Consider the following 24,119-nt stretch of genomic DNA (forward strand, 5'->3'; position numbering starts at 1 on the left):
CCCTCTCCTTCCCAACCTGTCATAAGTTGGACTATTACCACCTGCTCACCAGGACTTAGGAATTCCCAATAATTTTGATATATTTTTTTACTCTTTAGTTTGGTGAGTTGAATGTTGCATCGCTCCTACCTTCTTATGCCCCTCACTCAGCTGACAAAGCTTTTACTTTTAAGTTACTTTAAGACATTCTTCTCCAGACCCTCCATTGTGAGCCATAAATTGATCGCTTGTTCAACATGATGTCTTTCAGTCATAATAGCACTTATCTCCCCATGCACTCAAGAATATGGGTTTAGATGGCAGTGTGTATTGATGGACTGCAATTTGTTCCAATATCCATCAGACTAAAAGGAGCTCAGCCAGACACTAAGAGGAGTAAAAGAATAAGGTAGAAAGGAAGGCTATTAGAGTTCATAGACTCAAAGAGACTACACATGTCACAGTATCAGGAAGGAATGATATATCCAAATAAAACAGGGTCTTTGCTTGAACACATACATACCCTATGACATAACTGTTCCGCTTGGAGGATGTATACCAAACAGAATGTAGACATATATTCACCAAAAGACACACACAAGATGTTAATATCAGCACTATTCTTTATAGTCCCAAACTGAAAACCACCCAAACATCCAGTGATGGTAAAACGGATAAAGGAGTTGTGGTACATTCACACAGTGGCATAAGACAACTTGGGTGAATTCCAAATACCATGCTAGGTGAAAGAAGAAAGAAATAGTTCATGCCATGGAATTATACTGATATAATATTCCAGGTGGGGTCAAACTATTCTCTGGTGTTTGAAGTCAGGGTAGGATACTGGTTGTCCTTGGCAGTTATATCTGCTATAGCCCAGGACGACTCACTCTCAGCACTACTGACATTTGGGGCTGAAAATTGTTTGGGTGGGAGGGTGGCCTGTGCACTATATAGGATGTTGAGCCACCTCTGTGGCCTCCAACCACTAGATGCCAGCAGCACCGCCCTCATTGTGACAACCATAAATGTCTCCAGACAGTGCCACATGCCCGTGAGGGGCCAAATCATTCCCCCTTGAGCATCACTGACGCATCCCAAATGTACGGCACCTGCTAGATCTTCGATACTTACTGAAGGGATGAATGAGGGGACAGCTCTTTAGTATCATATATGTGATAAAATATGATAAAATAATTTACTTTTTATCTGAAGACATCCTACCATCCTTCATAATTTTTAAATATAAGTACCAGTTTCATCCATTAGTTGAAGGGAAGTAATTCAAAGGCCAAAGACAACATTCATTCAGCAAAAAAGTAATTAAATGGACAAAATATTTAGGTCAAACCAAAACCAAGTATCACGTGCAAATAAAACTTTCTTAGCAGCAGTTTCCAAATTCAGAGTACTGAACACTGCAAAGGTTTAAAAAGTACAATTAAATAAAGGGCTTGAAATGAAACAGTTTCATTTAAAATGTTAATTTTGATAATCACTGCATCATTTACATGGATTTTAACCTAATAGCCTAATATTCTTCACAAAGGAAAACACAGCCTAAGCCCTAAATACACTCAGTAAAATGTGAATTAGACTTAGTGAAGGATTCTGGTTTCTCCCTTGGTTTCTATTCAAGTCATTGGTTGTATGTAAGTTATTTAATTCTAAACCTATAATTACAATGTATTTTAATCCCTTCTCTGCAAAGTTCAAATATGTACCCTACAATGTACTGCCAGTTGTGCCCACTTTAGGGTGAAGCATTTTTAGTCCAAGACTGTGATTGGGTTTTTCCTCCCCCATCAGTCTATCAGCTCTTTTCCCCTCCACTCCAATCTCCAAGGAAGTCCATAATTAATGTTCTCATTGCGCTAACCCATTCCAGCAGTTAGAGTGCACTTTTCCACACTTCCGTATATGTTTGCTTGACAGATCTTTTGTGAGTGTGGGTTCTTATTATAGTATCCTGGGGAACCTTTAGATTGGACACTTTCCCTTCCTTGATAAGGGATAGCTGTTCAGTTTCAAAACCATTTGACCCCTTTGATTGCCTATTTCTAAAAACATAGTTTTCAAACTCTTTATGGATAGATGATGCTCCAGTTTTCTATTGCACTCCAAATGTAACAGCTTAATAAAATCATTTCTTATCACTGATTCTATGGGTTGACTGGGCTCATCCTGATGGTTTGCATTGGTGTTACCCATGTGGCTGCCATTAAATGCCAGCTGGAGCTGTCCGCAAGTTCTGTATGTAGCCCTATCAAGGCTCGTTGGGGCTGGGCATCCAAGGTGACTTCCCTCACTTGTTGTTGCCTGCACGTTGTGTCCGGCCAGCCCAGGCTCCCTCTCCTCACACTCTTCTGCACATGGCTGGCTACCGTCCTCACAGCATGGTGGTCACAGCTTGTTGGACATCTTGCCTGGGAGCTGGCTTCTCCCCCAGGGAGCATTCCAAGGTACCCATGGAATGGATCACTGCAAGGCTTCAGGGATTCTTCTAACCAAGGCCTGGGAGTCATGCAGTGTCACTTCCACAATACTCTGTCAGAAGTAAGTCACAGAACTAGTGCAAATTCAAGGGGAGGAGACCACATGAAGGTGTGAGTCCCAAAAAGGTGTAGTTCATTGAGGGCCATCTTTGGAGCCTCTATATCACAGGTGGGAGAAGACGAACAGTACAATCATCTAGTTTTTCAGGATGATCTCTTTAACATATTGTGTAATATGGATCTTTCCTTAAATTCTCTTCATTTTCTCTTTGGCTACCAAACCGGTGATCCTTTTGCTCAGCAGTGTAGCCCCTTACTCAAGGGTAAAATGGTAGTGGGAGAGACATTGTCTGTAGAATTGATAGAAGACAAGCCAATGCTACTGGGCAAGTGACCTCTTTAATGCATCGCTTCTATGTCTTTGTTGCCCTGATGACTATGGTGGCTTCACTTTGCTCATTTTCTTCCTTGGCATCCCCTGGACATAATGAAGAAATGACAAATAATTCCATTCCTTCTTTACAGTTACCAAAGTAAAGGCTAGGTTCAGCAACAATGTGTAGAGTGTTAATGTTTCCTAAAGTCCATGAGAGATCACACTTAGCCTAATGTGTTGAACTTGTTTGAATGTTAGCTCATTCGTAGCCATTTCCATTCTCTCCAGCTAATGGCTCTAGTACTTGTTAGGAATTGATACAGTGGATAAATACAGTCTCTGTTCAGAGTGATGGAAAGGTCAAGTACATGAAGCAATAAATCTTCATTCCAAGTAGTCCTGTGGTGACTTTTCTAAAAATGAAGGTCAACATTATTTCCTCCAACTTTGCCAGCATTGAACAGGCTGACTCTATGTTATGGCCGGTTAGCAGATCACAAAAATCTTAGTGTTCTTTTTACATCTCCAGGTTCAGCTAGGAGAAAACAGAAGGCACCCAAGTGGCTTCATAAATACACCTAGGACTGTGGAAAGGCTCTTGTGAGCAAAGAATCATTGGAGAAATACATTAGTCGATTTTTATTTCCATCAACAGTGGCTGTCCACCAGCAGAGAGCTGACAAGGCAGAGATGCACTAGCTTGCAGAAAAGAGTATTTTTCTAATCTCTTTAAAGAACTCTGAAGTGCAAGAAGAAAGAATCTTATGTGTGCCTGTATTTACCTTAGAAGTGAGAGTTCATATGTCCTTTTCCTGTGCCTTACCACCTTTTCTTTCCAGACAAAAATGCTGTGTATCAATCTTCTGTGTTATGTTAGAATGTCACTTTACAGTTTACAAAATCCTTTTCATATATAGCCCTAAATTACATCTTTACCTCGCCTTTCAAAAGCGTAACCTTTCAGCCTTCATAGATTCCTTACTTCTACTTTTCAAGTTTAAAGTCTTATACTTAACTTGTTTGGACTTTTTTTAAAGCAAGACTCTCGAATTTTGACATAAAATATTTTCCTATATAGTTTTGTTATTTTGTTTTTGTTTTGTTTTCCTAACCTTTGAAGAAATCACCATACTCTTGACAACTCTGTTAAATTCATATTGATCTCTGTTGATCAAGGATTTTATATAGTTGGGCTAGAGGGAAATATACAATAGTGCATGCCAGTATTGATTATATATTGAAATATTAAAATCATGTAAATAGACAGTGGGAAAGTTAAAGGTGCCAAGCTTTGCTGCTGTAGGCAAAGGAGACACCAGCTTTAGCTTTACTGTTGAAAGGGAATCTCATACCGAAGGCCTCATTTGAATCTGAGCTGCTTCCATCACTTTGCTTGCTGCAGTGGAATCGCATCCAGTGAAATTAACAAGTGGGATGTGATACCGAAGCATGACCTGCAACCACTGATGTTGGGTGTCCCAATCATGTTTTGTTATCCAGAAAAGGAGAAAAAAAGACTTTTGCTAAAGAAATGAAGTGAGAGGAATTGAAGGCAAATTTGACAGAAGTGGTTTAGGGTAGGTCAGACTGTATTTTCTTCCACAGGTCAGCAACTGTGCTTCTGGGATTAAAACAATGTTTCTAACAAACTCAACCATTTAAAAAATATTGGGCCTGCAGTTTGAAATTATTCTTTAAAGGTAGAAAATTCACTTGAAATTTATTATGAAATAATACATGTCTAAATGTGCTTCTAACTGGATTTTTTAAAGTCTCTTAAGTGTGTTAGGCCTTCATAAAAAGAAGTTATCTGATTATTTGAATATGACGTCTTCCATTCTCAACTCTAATCTTTCTGTTGAGATTTTATTTAAATGGCTTATCTCTCTCTTTTCCTCCTAGAATCTTAGGGCCAGGAATTCTAAGGGATTCAAAACATAATGAAGTTCGTTCTCCTTGTCTGGCAGGTTATAATTAGGTAATTAGAAATGACAGAAAACAGAAGGAAAGCACATCTCCAGTCTGGATGATAAATAACCAGCTGGAATATTTTATTACAATTCAAATAACTTCACTTATTCATTAAATGGTAAAATCAAAATCAGTCTAGGTTATGTTGCAGGCAATGGACAAAAAATTATTATAGACACAAAGGCTTCACGGGCCATAAATATAATAGACATATTGTGAAAAATGGCTCCCATTTTCAAATTAACAAGGTGTGCTGAGCAGTGTTTCTTCCTGATATTCGTGACAGAATTATTTCTGTGCGAGGTGGATGCATGGGTAGAAACTACTTTTGAGATACTTACAGTTTACTTGCATATGAATTTCTTTTTGTTAGTGTGGCAGACAGAATATAAGATGGTAAGATGGCTCCCAGTGATCCGTGACCCCTGATGTTCATAGCTTTAAGTACTCCCCTCTCTCTCTCTTACGATGGGTGGGATCTCTAACGTGCTTCTAGCCCATGGAATATGGCAAAGGTGATGGGATGTTAATTCCATGATTATGTTGTATAAGATTGTAACTTCCCTCTTACCAGCAGACCCTCTCCTTTGCTGGCTTTGCTGAAGCATGTTGGCATGTAGGGGAGGCCCACATGGCAAGACGACCTCTAGCCAACTGCCAACAAGAAACCGAGGTCCTTGGTCCAACAGCCCCAAAAGGAAAATTTGATCCTGCCAAAAACCATAGATGTGTGCTTGGATGTGGGTCCTTTCCAGTCAAGCTTTCAGATGAGACCTTAGCCTTAGGCAACACTTTGATGGCAGTCTCATGAGAGATCTTGAAAAAGATGGCCAAGGTGAACCATGCCCGTATTTCTGACTCATAGAAACTGTGTGAGATAATAAATGTGTGTTGTTTAAGACACTTAGTTTGTGGTAATTTGTTGAGTAGCACTAGACAGCTAATACAGGTAGCATCTGCTAGGGCAGAACAATGATCCCTCAAAGATGTCCGTACTAATATCCAGAACCTGCCACTTTGCAGATGTGATTCCATTAAGGATGGGGCAAATATCCTGGATTATCCAGGTGGACCCAAGGTAATCACTAGGGTCCTTATAAGTGAAAGGGGAAGGCAGAAGAGTCAGGGAGAAATTGGACGATGCTGCATTGCTGATTGTGAAGATGGAGGAAGAGGCCATGAACCAAGGAAAATAGGAAGCCTTGAGAAGCTGGAAAAGGTTCCAGAACGAATGCATCCCTGCTGACACCTTGAGTTTAGCCTAGTGAGGCCCATTTCAGACTTTGGACCTCTAGACTTTATAAGACAATAAATTTGTATTGGGTTAAGCCACTAAGTTTGTGGTAATTTATTACAGCAGCAATAGGAAGTTAATACAGTATCTGTGCTTTATTTTCTTAACATTTGAGATAAATAGCAAGAGTCGTTCTCCAAGGGCTCGTCTGCTGCTAACAGACTACACTGGAGCTGTGAATGTCTGCTTCCCTTTCCAGAAGTGAGCCAATAAATACTGTGCCGGTGACCATTGATTACTGCAGAGGATATTAGCATTTTCCCCACAGCCTTCTGTGGCCATCCATTCTCCTGCCCACCCCACCGCGTCCTAGCCTTCATTCTTGCATTTACCTTTTTCTTTCCTCTTAGGGTTCGAAGCACTCACTGTCTTACTCAAGAATTATTTGGACTCAAGGAACATGATTTGTGCAAGTCATGTTAAGTAAAGAGAAATTGGGGGTAGGTGTAGCAGGCAGGCCTCAGAGGGTGAAATCATACAGCAGCTGGGTCCCTTTCCCCCACTGCCCACTCATAACAGCTCTCAAGGGCCAGTTCTTCCTCGGCCCTCAATAAACTCTCAGGCAGGCCCCAGAAGTATATTGAGCAGCTTCAAAAAATTCTCCAGTCACTTGTGTACTTGTAACCACGACAACCTGTGGTCTGTAATGAAAGTGTTTGTTTGTCACATAATAATCAGAACTGCCAACTCTACAACACTCCTTTGCTCCTGTTTCCAGCCCAGGAAGCCAGCACTGGATTAAGGGCCACTCCCCAACATTGTTGCCTAGCTTCGGCTCTTTCCACTTTGAAATGGGGCTCAGACAGTGAGGTAAAAGGCAGGGAAGTTCTCAATCATTTGGCACCAACGTAATCCAGCATTGGTTCCCTCTATACATGGGATACAGCAAAGGTTGACTCCCTCCTTGTGGGCACTTTTGTGGATTTCTGGAACATTCTCTGTTGTGTTGCTCCAGCCCCAACTCCCTCGGGTCAGATGATTTCAAGGGCTGCCTACTTCCAGTGCTTCTCGGTTTCTCCGTCTTTCCACTAAGGCCCTCTCACTGCTGGAAGAAGCTCAGTTGAGCAAGGTGCCTTCATTAAATGACGTCAGGGAGCCATTTCTATTGCATCTTCCGCATATCATACCCAGGAATTGCCCTCTGGACGTGCCGTAGGGGAAAGGTGCTAATGGTACAAATGGAGCTCCTGTTCTTCGGGCATGTGTTGCTTCCTCCGGGTCTCTCCCTGTAATTTTTGTTTTTGTTATTAAGTTACCAGTCAGACCCCAAGGTGAATAAGGGGCTAAAAGCACCCAATTCTGGTTTTCAGTACTGCCTTTGGAGGCCCCGCAGCACACTGCTTCGGCGTGTGGGGCTGGTGGCATCTAGCAGCACAAGGCCTTGGCCTCACCTAGGGCTTCCATCTTTCCTCCTAGGATTGGGTCCGGAATCCGAAGGGACCCAAAGCACTAGGGAGTGGATTCTTTTTGCCTGGTAGGTAGTAATTAAGTACTTCGAGATAAAACAGAAATAAGAGCCCATTTGCAGAACTGATGATAGATACCATACTGAGATATTTTCCGTCAATTATTTTATTTCTAAGGGAATGGTGAACAACCAGCCCTCGGGAATGGTGGGAACCAGGGATGCTCAGGGGTCACTGGCATCTGTAACTTTTACTCTTACTCACCCATGACTGTGACTCCACTCTCAACACTTCCTCTGTGCCTCTCCGCTCTGATTCTGGAGAGAAGAAATCTGATTGGCTCATTCCCACACTCAGACCCAATCAGCTGTGTCCAGATGATGAGGTCCCAGCCCACTGCCTACTACTGAGCCCTCGGGAGTGGACTTGAGCAGAACAAGCCAGGCCGATTCAGTGGCACCACTGCCACACTCATTCTTCCGTCAACAGGGCTGTACCCCAGTTCTCATCTGCTGAATGTTGCTGGTTTCCTATGGACAAGGGAAACTTGAGCGAGATCTATAAGCGATGCTTTGCTTCTGTTTATGCTGTTGGGTATTTGTTCTCTTATGGAGAGATCTGCGTGAGAAAGTCAGACCCCTGGGACTGTGTTAAATCCAACGGGGTAGAGGTGGTTTGGTGCAGTGGGGCAGGCCTGAATTCTTGGATTCTGCATTGTCTTGGCCAGATGATAAGGTTTTTATTTAAACCACAGGTACAGAGAGTTGAATTAATTAAATGCAACAGTTTGTGGTATAAATGATGTTGATCATAGAACCCTCCAAGACCCCTCTCTAGTTTTACTTATTTTTTCTTATACCCACTCCCATCTCCAAGAAAAAACCATTCTATCATGTTTACTGTGCGTCCTGTCATTTATTATTGCATTCTTACAAACGTATGTTATGTATGTTGCTGTTTGCACACATGTATTTGGAGCTTTTGTAAATGATATGTTATATGTTCATCCCATTTCTTATATGTTAAGGTTTATCCAAGTGTTACCATGCGTATCTTAAGCCTCTGCTGCGGCCTGCTGCCTCACTGCCTGTGTGTGTACCCATACGTACATATGCACACTCCTGGAGATGGACACCCACCTTGCATCCAACACTGCTCCTCCACATGGTCCTTACCCATGTTCTCCTAAAGGCTAATGGCAGAATTTCTTTATGATATAAACCATAGTAGAATGACTGGGTCATAGTGCTTGTGACACTGAAGCATGCCGAGTGATGCCACGTTACACCCCTGCACATCTACATGTGTCCACATGCCCACCAGCAATTCACAATTATCTTATCCCCTGAATTCTCATTGGATTACACTATGTTGCTCTAGGCCTCCATCTAATGAAAATACTGGCTGTCTACTCCAGTTACTGGGGCTCTCTGCCAACCCCTGGCAACTGGGAACTCGTGGGAGCCCACAGACACCATCAACAGAGTGCCGCCCTCCCCACCATCACCAGCATCCTGAATGTTCCCATTCTTCCTCGAGTTCCTTGAGCTCTGTACCTCCTCTGCCTGCTCCGCTGATGTCTGTCCTCCCTGACCTCACACTCTGCCTCAGGGCCCACCCCCGCTGGGGCAGTAGCAAGTCAGCAGGACATGGTCGAAGTCAGCCAGATGTGAGTGGGCCATGTTACAGAGCAGTTAGTGCCAGAAATGCAACGTGGGGTGCCTTCTTCAAGGAAGCAGCCCTGCACAGATCCCCTTCACTTGACTCATTCGGATAATAAATCACAAAAGCAGATAATTAATTGCAGCCTGAAGTCAGGAAAAGTCAGCTCCTCCTCAACAAAGTGGCACCTGACCTTTCTCGTGCTCATGATAAAAAGGAACAAAGGAAGGAAGCAAGAAAAATTGTAACCGCAGTAATGATTTCTCCCCCAAGGTTTGGGTTCCCTGAAAGGACTGGGTTACTTGAGGAAATTAAACAAACCGTGGCATTACATTGTTCTGCTTTTAGCTAGTCTGTGTTCCCTGTTGTGAACACTGGTTCCCAATGAGTGCCCACCTGAGAAATTTATCAACCCAAGGTCCAGGCATTGTTCCTGAGGACTTAGTAAGCCACACACAGCTTGGGAAGTGACATTTGCTGGGATGCTTTTTTACATAAGAAACCTACAGTGACATTTTTCTTGCATGATACAGACCCTATGAAGATAATGATGTTCAGTGAACAAATACAATTTTTAAAAATCAATCCCCCCCCTTGCAGAAAATTACACAGAAATTGTTCAGCAGCTAAAGGAAAATCAGAAGGGGAGAATCGATTCTGAGAGCAGGGAAAAGTGGAGAGATGGTTGGGCCGCTGCTTCTGAAATGGTTCTTCCCTTGGCAAGTTTTATTTTAAGGCCCTGCTGTTCAACATCACAGATAATACCACCCATATTAAACCGCAGAGGAAGCTTCCAATGGGGCCGTTTGTTACCATGCCTGAAACTCTCTCGGTTTGGGTTTTCTCTCTGTTCTCAAAGCCAACTTCTGAGTTTTTTGATTTACTTGCTGTGCCCTAGGAGCCCCAAGAACATTCGCCAACATGTCATGCATTTCATTTCAAGGGAACAGCCGTCACAGTTAAGAGTCTGGGCTCTGTGCATCTCATAAATATGTTTGTTTTCCTCTCTTACAGGAGCTGCAAAGAATCGATACTCCTCACTGTCATTCAGCCTTATCCTGTAAGTGTCCCGTGAGTCAGTGTGCCACCGTGTGATCTCACACTTCTCGTCTCCTGCTTCTCCTGTAAAACTGCAACGATGAATAAGAGCAGAAAAAAGTAGCATGCCTTCACAAGAGGAGTTCCAAAATCCTGAGGACTTGTGTCTTACACTCCGTGATAGCAAACCTATTCATTAGCAAGAAAAGAAAGTAGCACGTTTCCTAAATATCTTGAACACCAGCTGTGGAGTCCTACAGGACTCACATCTAGAAATGACACAAAACTCCAGACTTCCTGTGGTTTCCAGTTTAAGAATCACAAGTTCAGTGGGACTATCTTATTGTAGGATGTTGGAGCATAATTTTCCTTATCCCCCTCTAAATAATTTGGTAGGAAACTGGTATTTCAGGGAGACCTCCTTGAAAGATGGGTAGTAGAGGAAATACGGCTGTCACATTTGATTTCAGTAGCCCTGGTCAGGAGTGGGGGAGTGATTCAAATCACACTGCCTTCCCTTCCCTGAGTTTTTAAAACAACTTTATCATGGTATAATTTGCCTATCATAAAATTCATCCATTTGAAGTACAGGAAGAATTACATATTTGAGATCCTATTAAGATCACAAGTAGAACTAACCAGGACAACAAACTAAGCCATCCGGGACATAACTACATATCTGAAAAGCTCGGTTTAATATTGCCTGTTCCTTTTATCCCATCTCTTCAACTTAACGACACACACACACATTTGGATTTGAAAACCCACGCGACAGTGGGATGTAGGACAACCAAGGTTTGAGATCTGTTTCCCAGCAATGTAACCGGCAACTCCCACCTCTGCTGGGAACCCTGCTTCCCTCATCCATGGGATAGGGTCACACTGAGTCACACCCAGGCACCTCCCAGCTCCATCTCGTGATTCCACAGTTCCCTCCATGTAAAGTACAGCCGGTCTGTTCTTCACACTGTTTCAGTTAACTAGATCGTCACTCACACTTCCTTCAAATCTCTCCACACTTCTTCATTTCTTTGCAGTGGACAAATACATTTGGGAATGCCAACATAAAGAACTATAATATGCAAGTGATTGACCAGTTATAAATTCCTGGTGGAACTTCAAGTTTACATTGCCTTGCCTAAATTCTCTCTCCCCACCTGATAACCTATGAGAAATGCAAGATCATTTCACTCCCAGCCAGGTTGTTTTTGCAATGTGGGGCAATGTTTTACCCCATGCAGTAAACTTAGAGAAAGAGAGAGGCGTTTTGCATGTAAGTTGGGCATTGTGTCTTATGGTTTTTCTTGCTTTTTGCCATTTGAGGGTGTGTGACTTGTTACTCCTATGATTACCTTTACTGTCACTGAGTCATGGAACTTCCTTCTAATAGATAGTCTGGAATTTTCTGGGAGTTCAGGTGGCTCCTGCTATTGTGCTCTCCTGAAAGTCAACATTTAGCCACAACTTTCAGGAGCAAGTGCTGGGTGTTCTTCCGGCCAGCAGCCTCATCTGTGCTCCTGGGTCACTCTGCCCCTGCTCTGCCATCATAGATGAACTGTCATCTCTGACTCTCCTGTGAGCAGCCCTCCTACCTGAAATGCCCACCACATACTCCAGCCCACCAGCTCCGCGGCTGAGCCACACCCTCTGCACCCTTCAGGTCTCCACGTACATTCTGAGTGAGTGCCGCCTCGGAGTTTCTTGGTGGCAGCACTGTTGACATTTCGCCTGGAGAATTCTCCATGATGGGCCCTCCTGTGCCTGGTAGGGTGCTGAGCAGCATCTCTGGTCTCGAGCTACTACAGGCCAGTAGCGCCCTGTTCCCACTTGCCTCCAGGCATTGCCAAGTGTTCCCTGGAGAGCAAAATAGCCCCCTGTTGGGAACCACAGTCCCACCTAAAGTCTCCCTTTACTGGTACAGCCCAACGTGGCTTTTTCCTCCTCCAAATTACAGGACTTAAAGTTGTGTTGGATTTTCCTTCAAGCACATTGCTTAAAAAGAGAATTACTGGGTTACGTTTATTTGCTAAGCATTCTCATGGCTAAGTATTCTCATTGACATACTGAAACAGATGACCCTCCAGATTAAAAGGAGGCCTATAAATTCTACTTTTATTACAGACAATAAAAAATTAGCATTTTAATTTATTTTGCAACTTGCTGGACAGCATATTTTATGTTATGTCTCTTCTGCATAATTACATCCAGTCAGGAGAGAGAGTTGATGTTTTCGTCTACTTGCCACACTCCATGTGGGTCCCCCCATGACCCCAACATGACCCTGCCACAGAGATCACTCTCCAGTGAGGCCCAGGTCAAGGGGCCTGGGAGAAGAGTGTTAGGATCCCTGATATTCTTTGATAAGAAGTGATTTCTTACAGGTTCCTATCTTGTTCTCTTAAGTGTGACAGAGGGCTCTGACCTTCCACCACTTTACTTCTTAGAGAAAAACTGTGGAAGTACAGAAGGGAATACAGAAGCAGCAAAATATATGTCAGCAAACCTTTTCCTCAGAGACAACCAGTGTAAACATTTGGCCTATTTCCCTCCAGTCTGTTGATCTAGGCCTTGTCAATCGTATAAATCTTACTGTACATACCATTTTATTCTGCTTTTCATCTAATATATCATAAGCATTTTCTCATATCTTCAAGAATTCTTTATAAACATATACATGGCTATAAAGCCTTATATTGACAGTATTGTAATCACTGAGCCCTATCATTGAGCCCTTCCTACTGTCTTTAATGTTTTCTGGTTGTAAATAATCCTGTAGAGAACATCTTTGTGTATAAATCTTTATCTGTATTTAGTAGTGTTTCCTTAGTATGGGATGTTAGAAAGGGAATTTCTGGTTTTCTCATGGATTGTATCTTTTTGTTCTGATATGTCATGTTTTTTTGTACTGTTAGCATTTTTTATTACTGATTTTTCTTGGCTAGCTCCTTCCTTTCCTTTGACTCTGCCTTCCATAGTTCCCACATCTAGATCCTCCACAACTTCGTGGCCCAACCTTGCCTGAGACAAAGAGTACCTTGTAACCTCCCCTAACGTGGCCCCAACGAAATGGGACTTGGGCTAAGTCACTTTGAGTTCTGGTGGCCCTGAGCTACCATGCTTCACTCCAACTGCCTGCAGTGGTGACTGACTTAACAAAGAATACTTTATTGACTTGCTCCCCATTCCTGTTTCCTTCCCTCCACTCGCCTGCCTGTGCTGCCTGGGAGCACCTCCCAAATCAGCTACCTGCTTGGGATTCCTCTGTCTGCTCAGGGTGGGGGTTGGGGAGCAGGTCTCCAAACTGTTCTAGTGACTTCTAAGACCACCTAAAAAAGCATCAGAAGAATGCCACACATCTACTGCAGCCACCTTAGCAACAGCAAATTTGGAAAGAAGTGCAGGGGTTGATTAGAGGCCTTCTAATCTTAAAATTAATTAACAGCAGGAGAATCTCATTATTCTTAATCGTAATTACTTGTCATTTCCACCACAGGATATGAAGTGCCTGTGATCAGCACCTATAGGTCTGCAGGTTGCTAAGAATTAATTGATCAGGTTTTTGAGTGGTGCACAATGTATATTTTTTGAGCTGCAAGGCCAGATCTGAGCTAAAACTGCAGTCATGACTAGTTTACCTACTTCATGTACCACAAATAACTCCAGCCAGTCACCTTCAGACCTGAAGAGCTTTTCATTAGCCAAAAAGTAATTTTTAAAATGTATGTTCCAAATATCTTATATGAAATAGTCACAGATCCAGAACAAGAAAAATGCACTTGTGTGGATTCTTAGTTACTTTTATCCCAAGTTGGTTGACTTCAAAATATGTATAAAATAATATTTACTAAGTACCTTGGCTATCTAGTTTCCTTTCTGGTTTTCCTATATTACCAAGTTTGTCACTAGGGCATGATAGATAAACATGGGAATGAAACTACAAGAGGTAGGTGTGCTATAGCTGCAGAGGCTAGAGGGAAGCATCCCCAGGGGACAAGTTCTGCTGTGTGCAGCCAGTTCCTTTAGGGGCAAGTAACCCAGTGCATTTCCGTGGGACCATCACTTCATTTTAAGAGTCTACATCAAATACTATGCATCAAGAACTAAGTTCTGTTGAATATACTTTTGTCTTGAGGCTAGGAATTATGTAGAACATTTGAGCAAAATATGGTAAAATATTGCATTACAAAATTCAGGTGCATAAAGGAATAACTCAGTACCTGGCACCCTGAACATGTGTGAAATACTTAGGTCCTAAACAGTGCTGGAGAAGTGGGGTGTTACCACATTCAAACATCTTATCTAATTAGTAGTGTCTGTTCTGGCTTCACTTGTGCTTGACTCATTGTGCCAATGTAAATATCATCTGCTTAAAATCATTAAGACTGAATAATGTTTTCTCTTCAGCTAAAAAATGGCATATCAAAGCAAATGCACTCCCTATAGTATGATATGTTCATTAATCATTATGAAACAAAGTCCATAATTACAAAGATACCAATGAGAACACCACGGTCACGTCACTGACTCTGTAGTAGGACTTTGACAAGTCATGTTGACCATGATCAAAGTGGTAGTTTTTGAGGGAAAGCCCACCAGAGTCCTATTAGTTTTTTCTTTGTTTTTTTTTTCTTGAAAATGACAGCCATTCTCTTAAAACTTCGTGCATAAATGGAGGAATTGATAGTCTGTAAGCCAAACCATCCCTGCATCCATCCAGTTCTCTAAGACATTGCTCAGAGCAAAGGGTGGGATGGGTGTGGAGAAGAACTTCTGAAATAACAGGATTATTTCCAGTATTAAAGCAAAACTCTACCCAGGAATCTACATACACATTTTATAGTCATTTTTTAAACAGTGGTTTTATTTTATTATAGTAAAATACACGTAACGTACATCTACCATTTTAACTATTATAAAGTGTACAATTCTGAGGCATTAAGTCCATTCCCAGTGTTGTGCAACCATGGCCACCATCCAGCTCCAGAACATTTTCATCCCCCCGTAAGGAAACCCCATCCCCGTTAAACAGTCACTTCGCATCCTCCCCTGCCCCAGCCCCTGGTAGCCACTAATGTACCATCTGTATCTCGGGATTGCCTATTCTGGAAACGAATCATACAGTATGTGGCCTTTTGTGTCTTGGCTTCTTTCACTTAACATATTTTCTAGGTTCATCCAGGTTGTAGCATGTGTCAGGACTTCATTCCTTTTTGTGGCTGAATACCATTCCACTGTATGTGCATGCCACATTTGGTTTCTATCATTTTGTTTTGTAATCTCAAGTATACCTGTATTTGACAAAGATTAGAATCTTTTTTTTTTTCACTTGAAATTCAAAGTATGGGACATCCTAATTGGCTTTTGTGCCTTGAGATTAATGCAACATACAGAATGTTTAGCCTCTGTGTTGATTCTAGAGTCACTTACTAGAATTCTTTACATAATAGCCTCAGTCTCTTAAGACTATAGCAGGTTCAACAGTATGCAATCACCATTATTTGACCATTCTAATCTATAAAATAGCAATTGTATGGTTCAAACTAAATATTCACCTCTGTATTAGTTTCATTGAAGAATGCAGTTCTTAAAAATAAACAAATAGTGGCTGCATAGTAGACACCTAGTAGATGGGATTTCCCTTCCCCTCAGGCTTCATTAAAATAATGCAACAAGGATGATTCTCAGATGAAGTAAATTTACCAAGATCATGCAGCAAGGGATCTCACAGCATGCTTCTGAGCAGGTTTTCTCACTGTACTTTTCAATTTCTGTGGATGAACTGAGTCATTCCACCCCTTTGTCCAATAAAAGATCATTCAAAGGGCCTATAAGATGAGGCAGAAGATGAAGTCACTTTCAACTGTAAGTCAGGGTCTCCTCTCTGTGCTGCCCAGTAAGATCACAGGATCACAAGTTAGCAACAAGAGGCCAAACTCAGGTTTCAGGTACATAAAGCATGGATGCTTGTGTGATGTGAGTGTGTGTACTTGCTTGCTCATGCCTGTATGCTCTTAATGTGAATAACTAGGATGACCAATCATTAGAGAACTATCAGTGGCTCTTCCTTACCTTATTAAGATAGATAATTAATGATCAACTCAGCATAAACCCAACATTAGATTTGGCCACTGTCTTATATCTACATTGTATTCAAAGTCCTGTACTGAAAGCAGGGTTTATGCCCTTTCACAGTCATTTAAAAAGATCCTTGGAAATGTCCTCAGTAGGAACATGGAACATGCTGTTTGCAGTTCTGGTCTAGTGACTCAATCGAATTTATTACTTTATGAGCATGACAGGGTTTCAATTGCATTTGGGCATGCACCAAAGACTTAACTTTTTAGAATTATATTGCATATCTGGGAGGATAAAGATGGAAAACAACTCTTACAAGGTTGCATTATGTTACCAATAATCATATAAAATATTTTCTTTTTTGTAGTCTCCCAAATCAGCATTTATTAGTGCTGCAAAAAAGGCAAGATTAAAGTCTAATCCAGTCAAAGTGCGATTCTCCGAGGAGGTCATAATCAATGGCCAAGTGTCGGTGAGTTGACACGTGCTTCTGACTCAGTGTCATTGAGGTAGGGGCTTTGCACTAACCAGAGCGGGTAGCCCTATTGGAGTGATCAATTTAGAACTGGTTGTTGGATTTCACTGGGGTGTCGAGGCTCAGGGATGTAAAGGGCTTGAGCAATCAGCAGGTTGTGCCTGATGGGCTCCTCTAGCATACCTAGAAGACATGGCAGTCCACTATTTCCTTGGATGTTTCCAATGTTAAAGACTTGATTACTTTGCAAGGGAGTTCCCGTGGTTTGAGATCAGTGACATTGCCTCATGTTGACTAAAGCATGCGTTTTTGACACTTCTACTTATTTCTTCCCATTCTGCCACCTAGACATTCTTCCAAATGACAGCCCTTTAAATATTTTGAGAAAGGTTTCCCTTAAGTTTTTCCTTATCTACAATAAAATGTCTCTATTGTTTCAACTAACCAAAATGGAGAGAAGTTACAATGATGAAAAAGTTTCATATGTGCAACCAGAAGTGAAAGAATACCACCCGGATCACCATCGACAGGTCTTGATAGGAATTATGATTGGTCAGTCACATAATTGATCTTCAAAATGAATAATGCAAATGTCAACAAGATGCTTTATTTTCCATTTTTTCCAAAAGAAAATAACATGCTGTTTATAGTTTCAGGAATGCTGTCATCGAGGGCCTTTGAAGTGCCAGTTTTTGTTGTTGAGATTTTCTTGTTGCTGTTGGTGGGGTTTAAATAAATTCACAAGGGTAAAACCTCACCCATGACATGGTTGTGATGGGTCACAAACTCTTCCCTGAGGGTGTTCCTGGATCTGAATTTGCAGATGTAGGCCTGCATGTCATGAGCAAGGCAGTCATAGTCCAGGTGTCTTCTAGCTAAAACTTGCTGCGTCTGCCCCACTTGGAGTCCAGGGGTGAGCTGGCCAATCTGTTAATCTGTCGTGATGCTCCTAAGGCTGTCCCTGTGCTGCTCTTGTGAGCACTGTAGCCATGGCCTTGTCCTCCCAGTCACCACCTGCCACCCCATCTCCTCTGGCCCCTTTCATACCACGGTCTGCTCCGCTTATGTTGGTGGAACCCTGTCACTCTGGATGTGGAGTTATCATAATTATCATTTCACCAGACTGGCCTGATTCAAGGCTGGAAGGTTCCAGTTACAGGGGAATCCCTGTATCATAGAAGGTCGTCATCTTTTGTCAAGCTTCCAAGCATGAAATCGGGCAATCACTTTTTGCATCTTTAGAGAGAATATGATTCTAGAAGCTTCTGTGGCAGTTATATGTTGTCCATGATATAACCAGGCTTGGAAGCAGCTGGTGCATGGAGACAGCTCTGGCGGTTGATCATCTCCTGTAGCCTCTGCTGCCTCACCACAGGCCAGGACATGTCTGCTCCTCAAGCTCTGTGACTGTGTTCACTTCCAGTCTGCTTTGGCTCTTCTGAGTCACTGTGTGTCGTTTCTTTTGGACTTAGAGCCAAACTAACTCAGTGAATTAGGTAGCAGAAAAGTCCTGTGTGAGGTCCAAGGAAGTAGAAAGGAAAAGAGGAAATCCCGAGAAAGAAATAGGAACTGAAAGGCATGGAGCCCTTCATGGAAATACTTAGGGATTGGATTTACACGGACTGACCGTAGGATACCAGCAAATCTCCGGGCATCTCCTCTGCAGTTTCCTCACGTGTGAAACCAGGTGCATATGGTTTCATGATTGCTGAACTTTCCCCGACTTCTGTGACTACGTGACCCTCTACATGTGAACAATACAGCTCATTTTGTGGCTGTTCGGAATTTGTCCAGCACAGCTTCTTTCCCCCTCTTGGAGGTTCCCACTTCCAATTAAAGAGAAAATTCCAAGAAATACATTTTTGTTGTTTACTTTAGGAACTGCTTCAAGCATCTCTTTTTGAGCTATTTTTAAACAATGATCTATCTGTTAAGGACTTAGTACTTTACTCTTTCAGCATGCTAACCTATTCCTTGTATGTTCCTCAGAGCTTGGCAAGGATGCCTAAATGGATTAAAAATCATTTCACAAACTAAATTGATGCCCAAAGGTCATTAAGGCTGTGATTCACTCTCCTGGCCTCTGCCAGGCAGCAGCAGGCGTCACATGAAACATCATCTTTGATGGTCCTTGTTCCGCTGAAGTCTGGGCTTATAGTCCCAAGCGTTGTGGCTTACTTACAGCAGAATTACTTGTGTAATTGTGTTTTCCAATGGGAAAACTTGACTTCAACAACAGCAAAACTCATCTGATTAATTTTCTGGGAGGAAAGTCTTTTATTTGAGTCAACTGAGTTTTTTATATCTGTAAAAGTATTATTTTATGATGGACAACTGAATGCATAGCACCAGAGGGCCACCTTCGTTCACCTTAGAGCTGAGTTGGGTTTTTTTCTATGTTGTGATTAAAGTAAGTTGTCGGTATGTGCTGCTTCTGCAAATAGCAGAATTCTAATTTGACTGACTTACGCCCCTACCTTTTGTTGTTAAACAGGAAACTGTTAAGGATAATTCACTTCTTTTTATGCCAAATGTCTTGAAAGTCTATCTGGAAAATGGGCAGACCAAATCGTTTCGCTTTGACTGCAGCACCTCCATAAAGGTAAGAGGACCTGCTGGTCTCTGTACCTGGACACTGCCAGGTACGCACAGCTGCAGTGTTGAGTCTTGTGTGGCAACACCTTTCAGGGCTATCCATTTATTTCGGAGTTTTGTCGGTTGCTTCCGAATAAGGTAATGTGTGAAAACTTAAAAATAGGCTGAAACAAAAAGCTTACACTAAGAAGACTCTGCTCTGTGTGTGTGTGCATGTATGTGGGTGTGTCTGTGTGTGTGTGTGTGTATTGCAAAACAATATAAATGAAGAACCACTAGGGCTAGTCATTGTAATGCAACTGCACATTAATTAAAATAGCATGACTGTCACCAAGAAGGCTTGGCATCCTGCCTAAAGTCAGCATGATTTCTCAGCAATGTCAGCCACCAGGAAGATTAAGATGTTAGCCGTTAATTGAATATCTGCTACTTTACTGTCCAGCAGAAACAAGGGTTAGAATAATGTAAAAATAACATTTACTTTTAATTGCTGTAACCAATTTCATGGAAATGGTGTGTGAAAAAACAAATGAGGCAGGCTTCTAGGAGAAGGGGTGAACACAAGAGTCACAAAGCAGTCCTATTATTTCAGAGCCACAGGTAAGTTTCACATAATGGATAATAACAAAACATACGAGTTCTTTCCTCCCATGCTTCCTTCCTGGTTAAAAGAAGTACATGTTCTCTTTTTTATTGGACAAAGTGTGTTCAGAAATTGATTGCTCCCTAATGCTCCATCGGCCTAAAATAGGGTTTCTTCAAATGGCACAATAAAAAAGATTTTATTGAAGGGAAAAAAAAAGGTACCTAGTGATGATCTATCTGTACAATAATGTACCAAGAGAATATCAACTCTGTGTTAAAAATGTCTATCAGTAGTCAACCCCTAATACTCAGTTTCTTCTTCATGAGTGGAAGCGTTTCTGCAGAGGCCCACTCACCGTGCACCCTTATTGCCATGATACCAGCAAGCAGCTTGTTTTGAATTGCTTAAAATAGATAGTGATTTAGCAGGTAATAGAGCAGACAATATTAGTAGATTGATAGATGGAGAATTTAAATCATCCTTAAGTCATTCCAGATGAAATATTAACTTCCTTCATACGAGACTGCTACTTTTAAATGGTGATGACTGAAAAAGTCCTTTGCCTTTATTCCTCGTCAAAATCAATTTATGGTGAGATGTTATTGTAATTACTGATCACCTAACCTAGGGGTCTGCAAAGGGCTCAAGAGTAAATATTTTAGGCTTTGTGGGCCATTTGGTATCTGCTTGAACTACTCAACTCTGTTGTATCATGAAAGCAGCCACAGACAGGTGGGTTCAGGAGGTCCTTAAGACCACCCTTAGGTTCAGTAATTCACTTGATGGACTCACAGAACTCAGCAAATTGTTAAACTCATAGTTTGTTACAGTGAATGGATACAGATGAGAATCACCATTGGGCAGATGTGCATGGCACAGCAGAGACCAGGTATACAGCTACCAGTTGGCTTCCTCCAGTGAAGGTACACAGACAACATGTAAATGAACGGACGTAGCCAGATGTGACCCAGAGGCCAGGCTGTGGTTGGAAGACCCCAGCCTAACCCGTATTGCTGTGGCCTGTTCTCTGATACTGACTAGTCAGACAAGCTCCCTGCCTTTGGATCCTCTGCCCCACCTGAAGATATAGGTAAAGACTTGAGTGCATTTCTTAACAAAATAAATCTGAATTTAAAAGCGAGCCCTCTTAATTCCCTCTGGCCTGTTTATTATAGGAATCCACACTAGACTAAGTTTGACTTCTTTTAGGGTTGGCAGATGGCAGTGAGAAGACGGGACAATGCTAAGAGTTCGCATCAAATTAAAGCTAGCTTAGCTTGTACCCAACAGCCTTATTATCACAACAGACACAGGCTGGTGGGCATAAATAGCAATTGTGTAGTTATGAAAAGGATATGAGACTGTTTAATAAACGCTGCTGAAATTCTTACTACAGAGTTACAATAGGGAAAAACCGTTGCTATCAATTTTCCCAGTGTCCTCCCTGGTGATTCAGGAGACTGTTTTATAAAGTATGTGTTGCCATACAAAGGCTGGTTTTGTTTTCTCTTTTCTGGGCTGTAAGCAAAAATTATGAAACAGAATCTTTTTGTGGAATTCACTGTAGCCAAGGCATTTCTGTTGAATGGTGATTTCGGTGGTGGGCGGGTATGTGGCCTTTGTTTTAAAAGGGCCTGAAGAGATTTTAAAAGGTCCATAGAGAAGAATCAAAACCTCAGATCAGCAAAGAAAGTTCTATGTAGGGCAGGGTTTCTCTACCTTGATGTGACAGGTACTTTGGACTGGATACCTCTTCGTCGCTGGGGCCGTCCTGTGCCTCAGGGGCTGAGCAGCATCTCTCAATGCCAGTAGCCTCCCAGCCCCACTGGACAACCAGAAAGGTCCCCAGAAATTGCCAAATATTGCTGGAGGGTAAAATCGCCCTGGGTTGAAAACCACTGCTCCAGGATTTTTAGTTATCAGAGTATAAGTTATCTTAAAGAGAGATGATTTACTAGTTTTTTACTATGTAAAAAAGTAACAGTTGAGGTCATTTTTTTGCACTGCAGTAAAGATGTTGTGCTTGGGTATAGAACATCCTTCTGATCATAAATGTTCAATCCTCTAAAGGATTGCTGACAAAGCTTGCTCATTCTACTGGTCCCCATGGATTTAAAATTAAAGGTAATATATGTACATTCTTATAGGGCCGCACCTCTGCACCACACGGTGCTGTAATAAATGCGTTCTTTGTATGAGCTCATGTAATCCTGCTGTTTGTCTGGAAGATTAATTATTATCCCCGGTTTATACACAGGGACACTTAAGATACCGTGAGGTTACATAACTGGCCTTAAGTGACACAGCTAACCCATAATAGAGCTGAGAGTCGAAACCACTGTTTGCAGAGCCCACGTTCCTTACCACTACCACGTGCTCTTAACAAAAGTGTGGGCCAGGGTTATCCAATTGTTTCTATAAAGGACCAGACAGCAAATAGCTGAGGCTACACACTGCACAGTCTCTTTTGCAGCTACTCAAGTCTGCCAATGCAGAGTACAAAAGCAGCCATAGACAATACATAATTAGGTGTGTGGTTGTGTTCCAATAAAACTTTGTTTATAAAAACAGGCGGTGGGCTGGATTCGGCCTGCAGGTGGTATTTTGTCTCCCTGTTGGGTAGACCACTTTCCAAGGTGCTTTAATTCCACTCCACTTAGGAGAAAGGGGGCCTGAGTTGACTGCACTGCACAATCTCTTGATGAGCTTTCTAAGTTAAGACCTGATGTGATGGGTAAGTGCCTTCTCCAGCTCTTCACCGGGTTGCCTCTCTGTTTCTGAACTCCATGAAGATTTGGGGTGGTGAGGCCAGGAAAAAGGCCAGAAAAGGAAGGCCTCATTTCTGTATGTCTTTGTATCTTTAGAGCATCGAGCTACAGAATCAACCGAAGGTATAACATTTAAAGATATGAAGCCTCTTTGAGCAGCCCTTTGTGGTGTGGTAAACCCCACAAGTTGGGGCTACTTTGATTTTGATTGCATCTTGTTAATGTTCCCTCTTTCAGGATGTCATCTTAACCCTTCAAGAGAAGCTCTCCATCAAAGGCATTGAACACTTCTCCCTCATGCTGGAGCAGAGGACAGAAGGGGCTGGACCCAAGCTGCTCCTGCTCCATGAACAGGAGACTCTAGCTCAGGTGTGTGAAATGACAGCTTCAGCTCCTCACACTGCTACTGAGCACAGAGGCCACCCGCTTCCAGAACTCCCCCACCCTCAGATCCTTCACGTGTCCACTGCAGCCCTGGGTGTCCCCACTAGAGGAAGCACTGGCTTGCATAATAGATGCTGACACCACCAGATGATGTTTCCCTGTTCATCAGTTTTTCATAGATGGGCTGTTGGTCTGTCTCACAAATGGAATTAGCAATGCCTCAGCAACTACTTACTGGCAATAAGTCTCTGGAGAATTATATTCTATATTATGGTATAAATTGTTCATCTGCTTTGATACTTTATCTCTTGAAACTATTTGAATGAAATCTGAATAGTTTCTGAGAGTATTTAAATTCAGCTGAAATCGTATCTAGTTGTTTTAAGTCCGGGGTGCATACTTCAAACTATTTTTGGAAGCCTGAAATCCATGCCCCAGCACTGCCCACTGTAAATATGTGATGCACCAATGTGTCCCAGTTCTAATTACCATGATGCCACCTCCATTTGTTCTCTGGGGAGACAAGCAGCCTGCTTGGCTGCTGAATTCTGTGTGGCACACTCACTTTTCTTGTGATTCCATACAAGCAGAAGTTAGAGATATTCTTTGTTGGAAGTCAAGGGATTTCAACAAATGCCTCTCAGGTAGGAGGGCTCGGTGGTGAGGGAACTTAAGGGGGAAGCACGAGGGGCTTCCAGGGGGAGAAGCAGAGAGTCGATGCCCCCTCAGATGGATAGAGTGGCGGAAAGTGTTGTCAGGCTGAAGGGCTTCTCGTTTGTCACATAATTAAAATCTGGTGTCCCGTGTTTTGGGTCCCACAGATACCCCTGACTCTTGGTCCAGTAAAACTCCATGCAATGAATTAGTTGCAGAGTTATCATTTGTGTTCATTTTTATTCCTCTGTCTTAATCTGTATCCTCTAACTTGACCTATTTTATCAGGTTTAAATCTACCCATACATTTAAAGTGTATTTAAAATATCACTTCTAATGATTGTATGTTGTTTTAACCTGT

General features: G+C 42.1%; 1 protein-coding gene across 4 annotated transcripts in view; it reads left to right on the forward strand.

Moving 5' to 3' along the window:
- FRMPD4 (FERM and PDZ domain containing 4) overlaps window positions 1–24,119 on the forward strand; it is a 751,103-nt gene that overhangs the window by 697,884 nt on the left and 29,100 nt on the right. For all 4 annotated transcript variants that reach the window (XM_073227599.1, XM_073227601.1, XM_073227600.1 and 1 more), the window contains 4 exons: window positions 10,198–10,243; window positions 16,664–16,768; window positions 19,266–19,373; window positions 22,958–23,089. In XM_073227599.1, coding sequence (XP_073083700.1) covers window positions 10,198–10,243; window positions 16,664–16,768; window positions 19,266–19,373; window positions 22,958–23,089 — 391 coding nt within the window. The remainder of the gene's footprint in view (window positions 1–10,197; window positions 10,244–16,663; window positions 16,769–19,265; window positions 19,374–22,957; window positions 23,090–24,119) is intronic.

This window comes from Manis javanica, chromosome X (assembly GCF_040802235.1).
Source record: "Manis javanica isolate MJ-LG chromosome X, MJ_LKY, whole genome shotgun sequence".
NCBI classification, from domain to species: domain Eukaryota; kingdom Metazoa; phylum Chordata; class Mammalia; order Pholidota; family Manidae; genus Manis; species Manis javanica.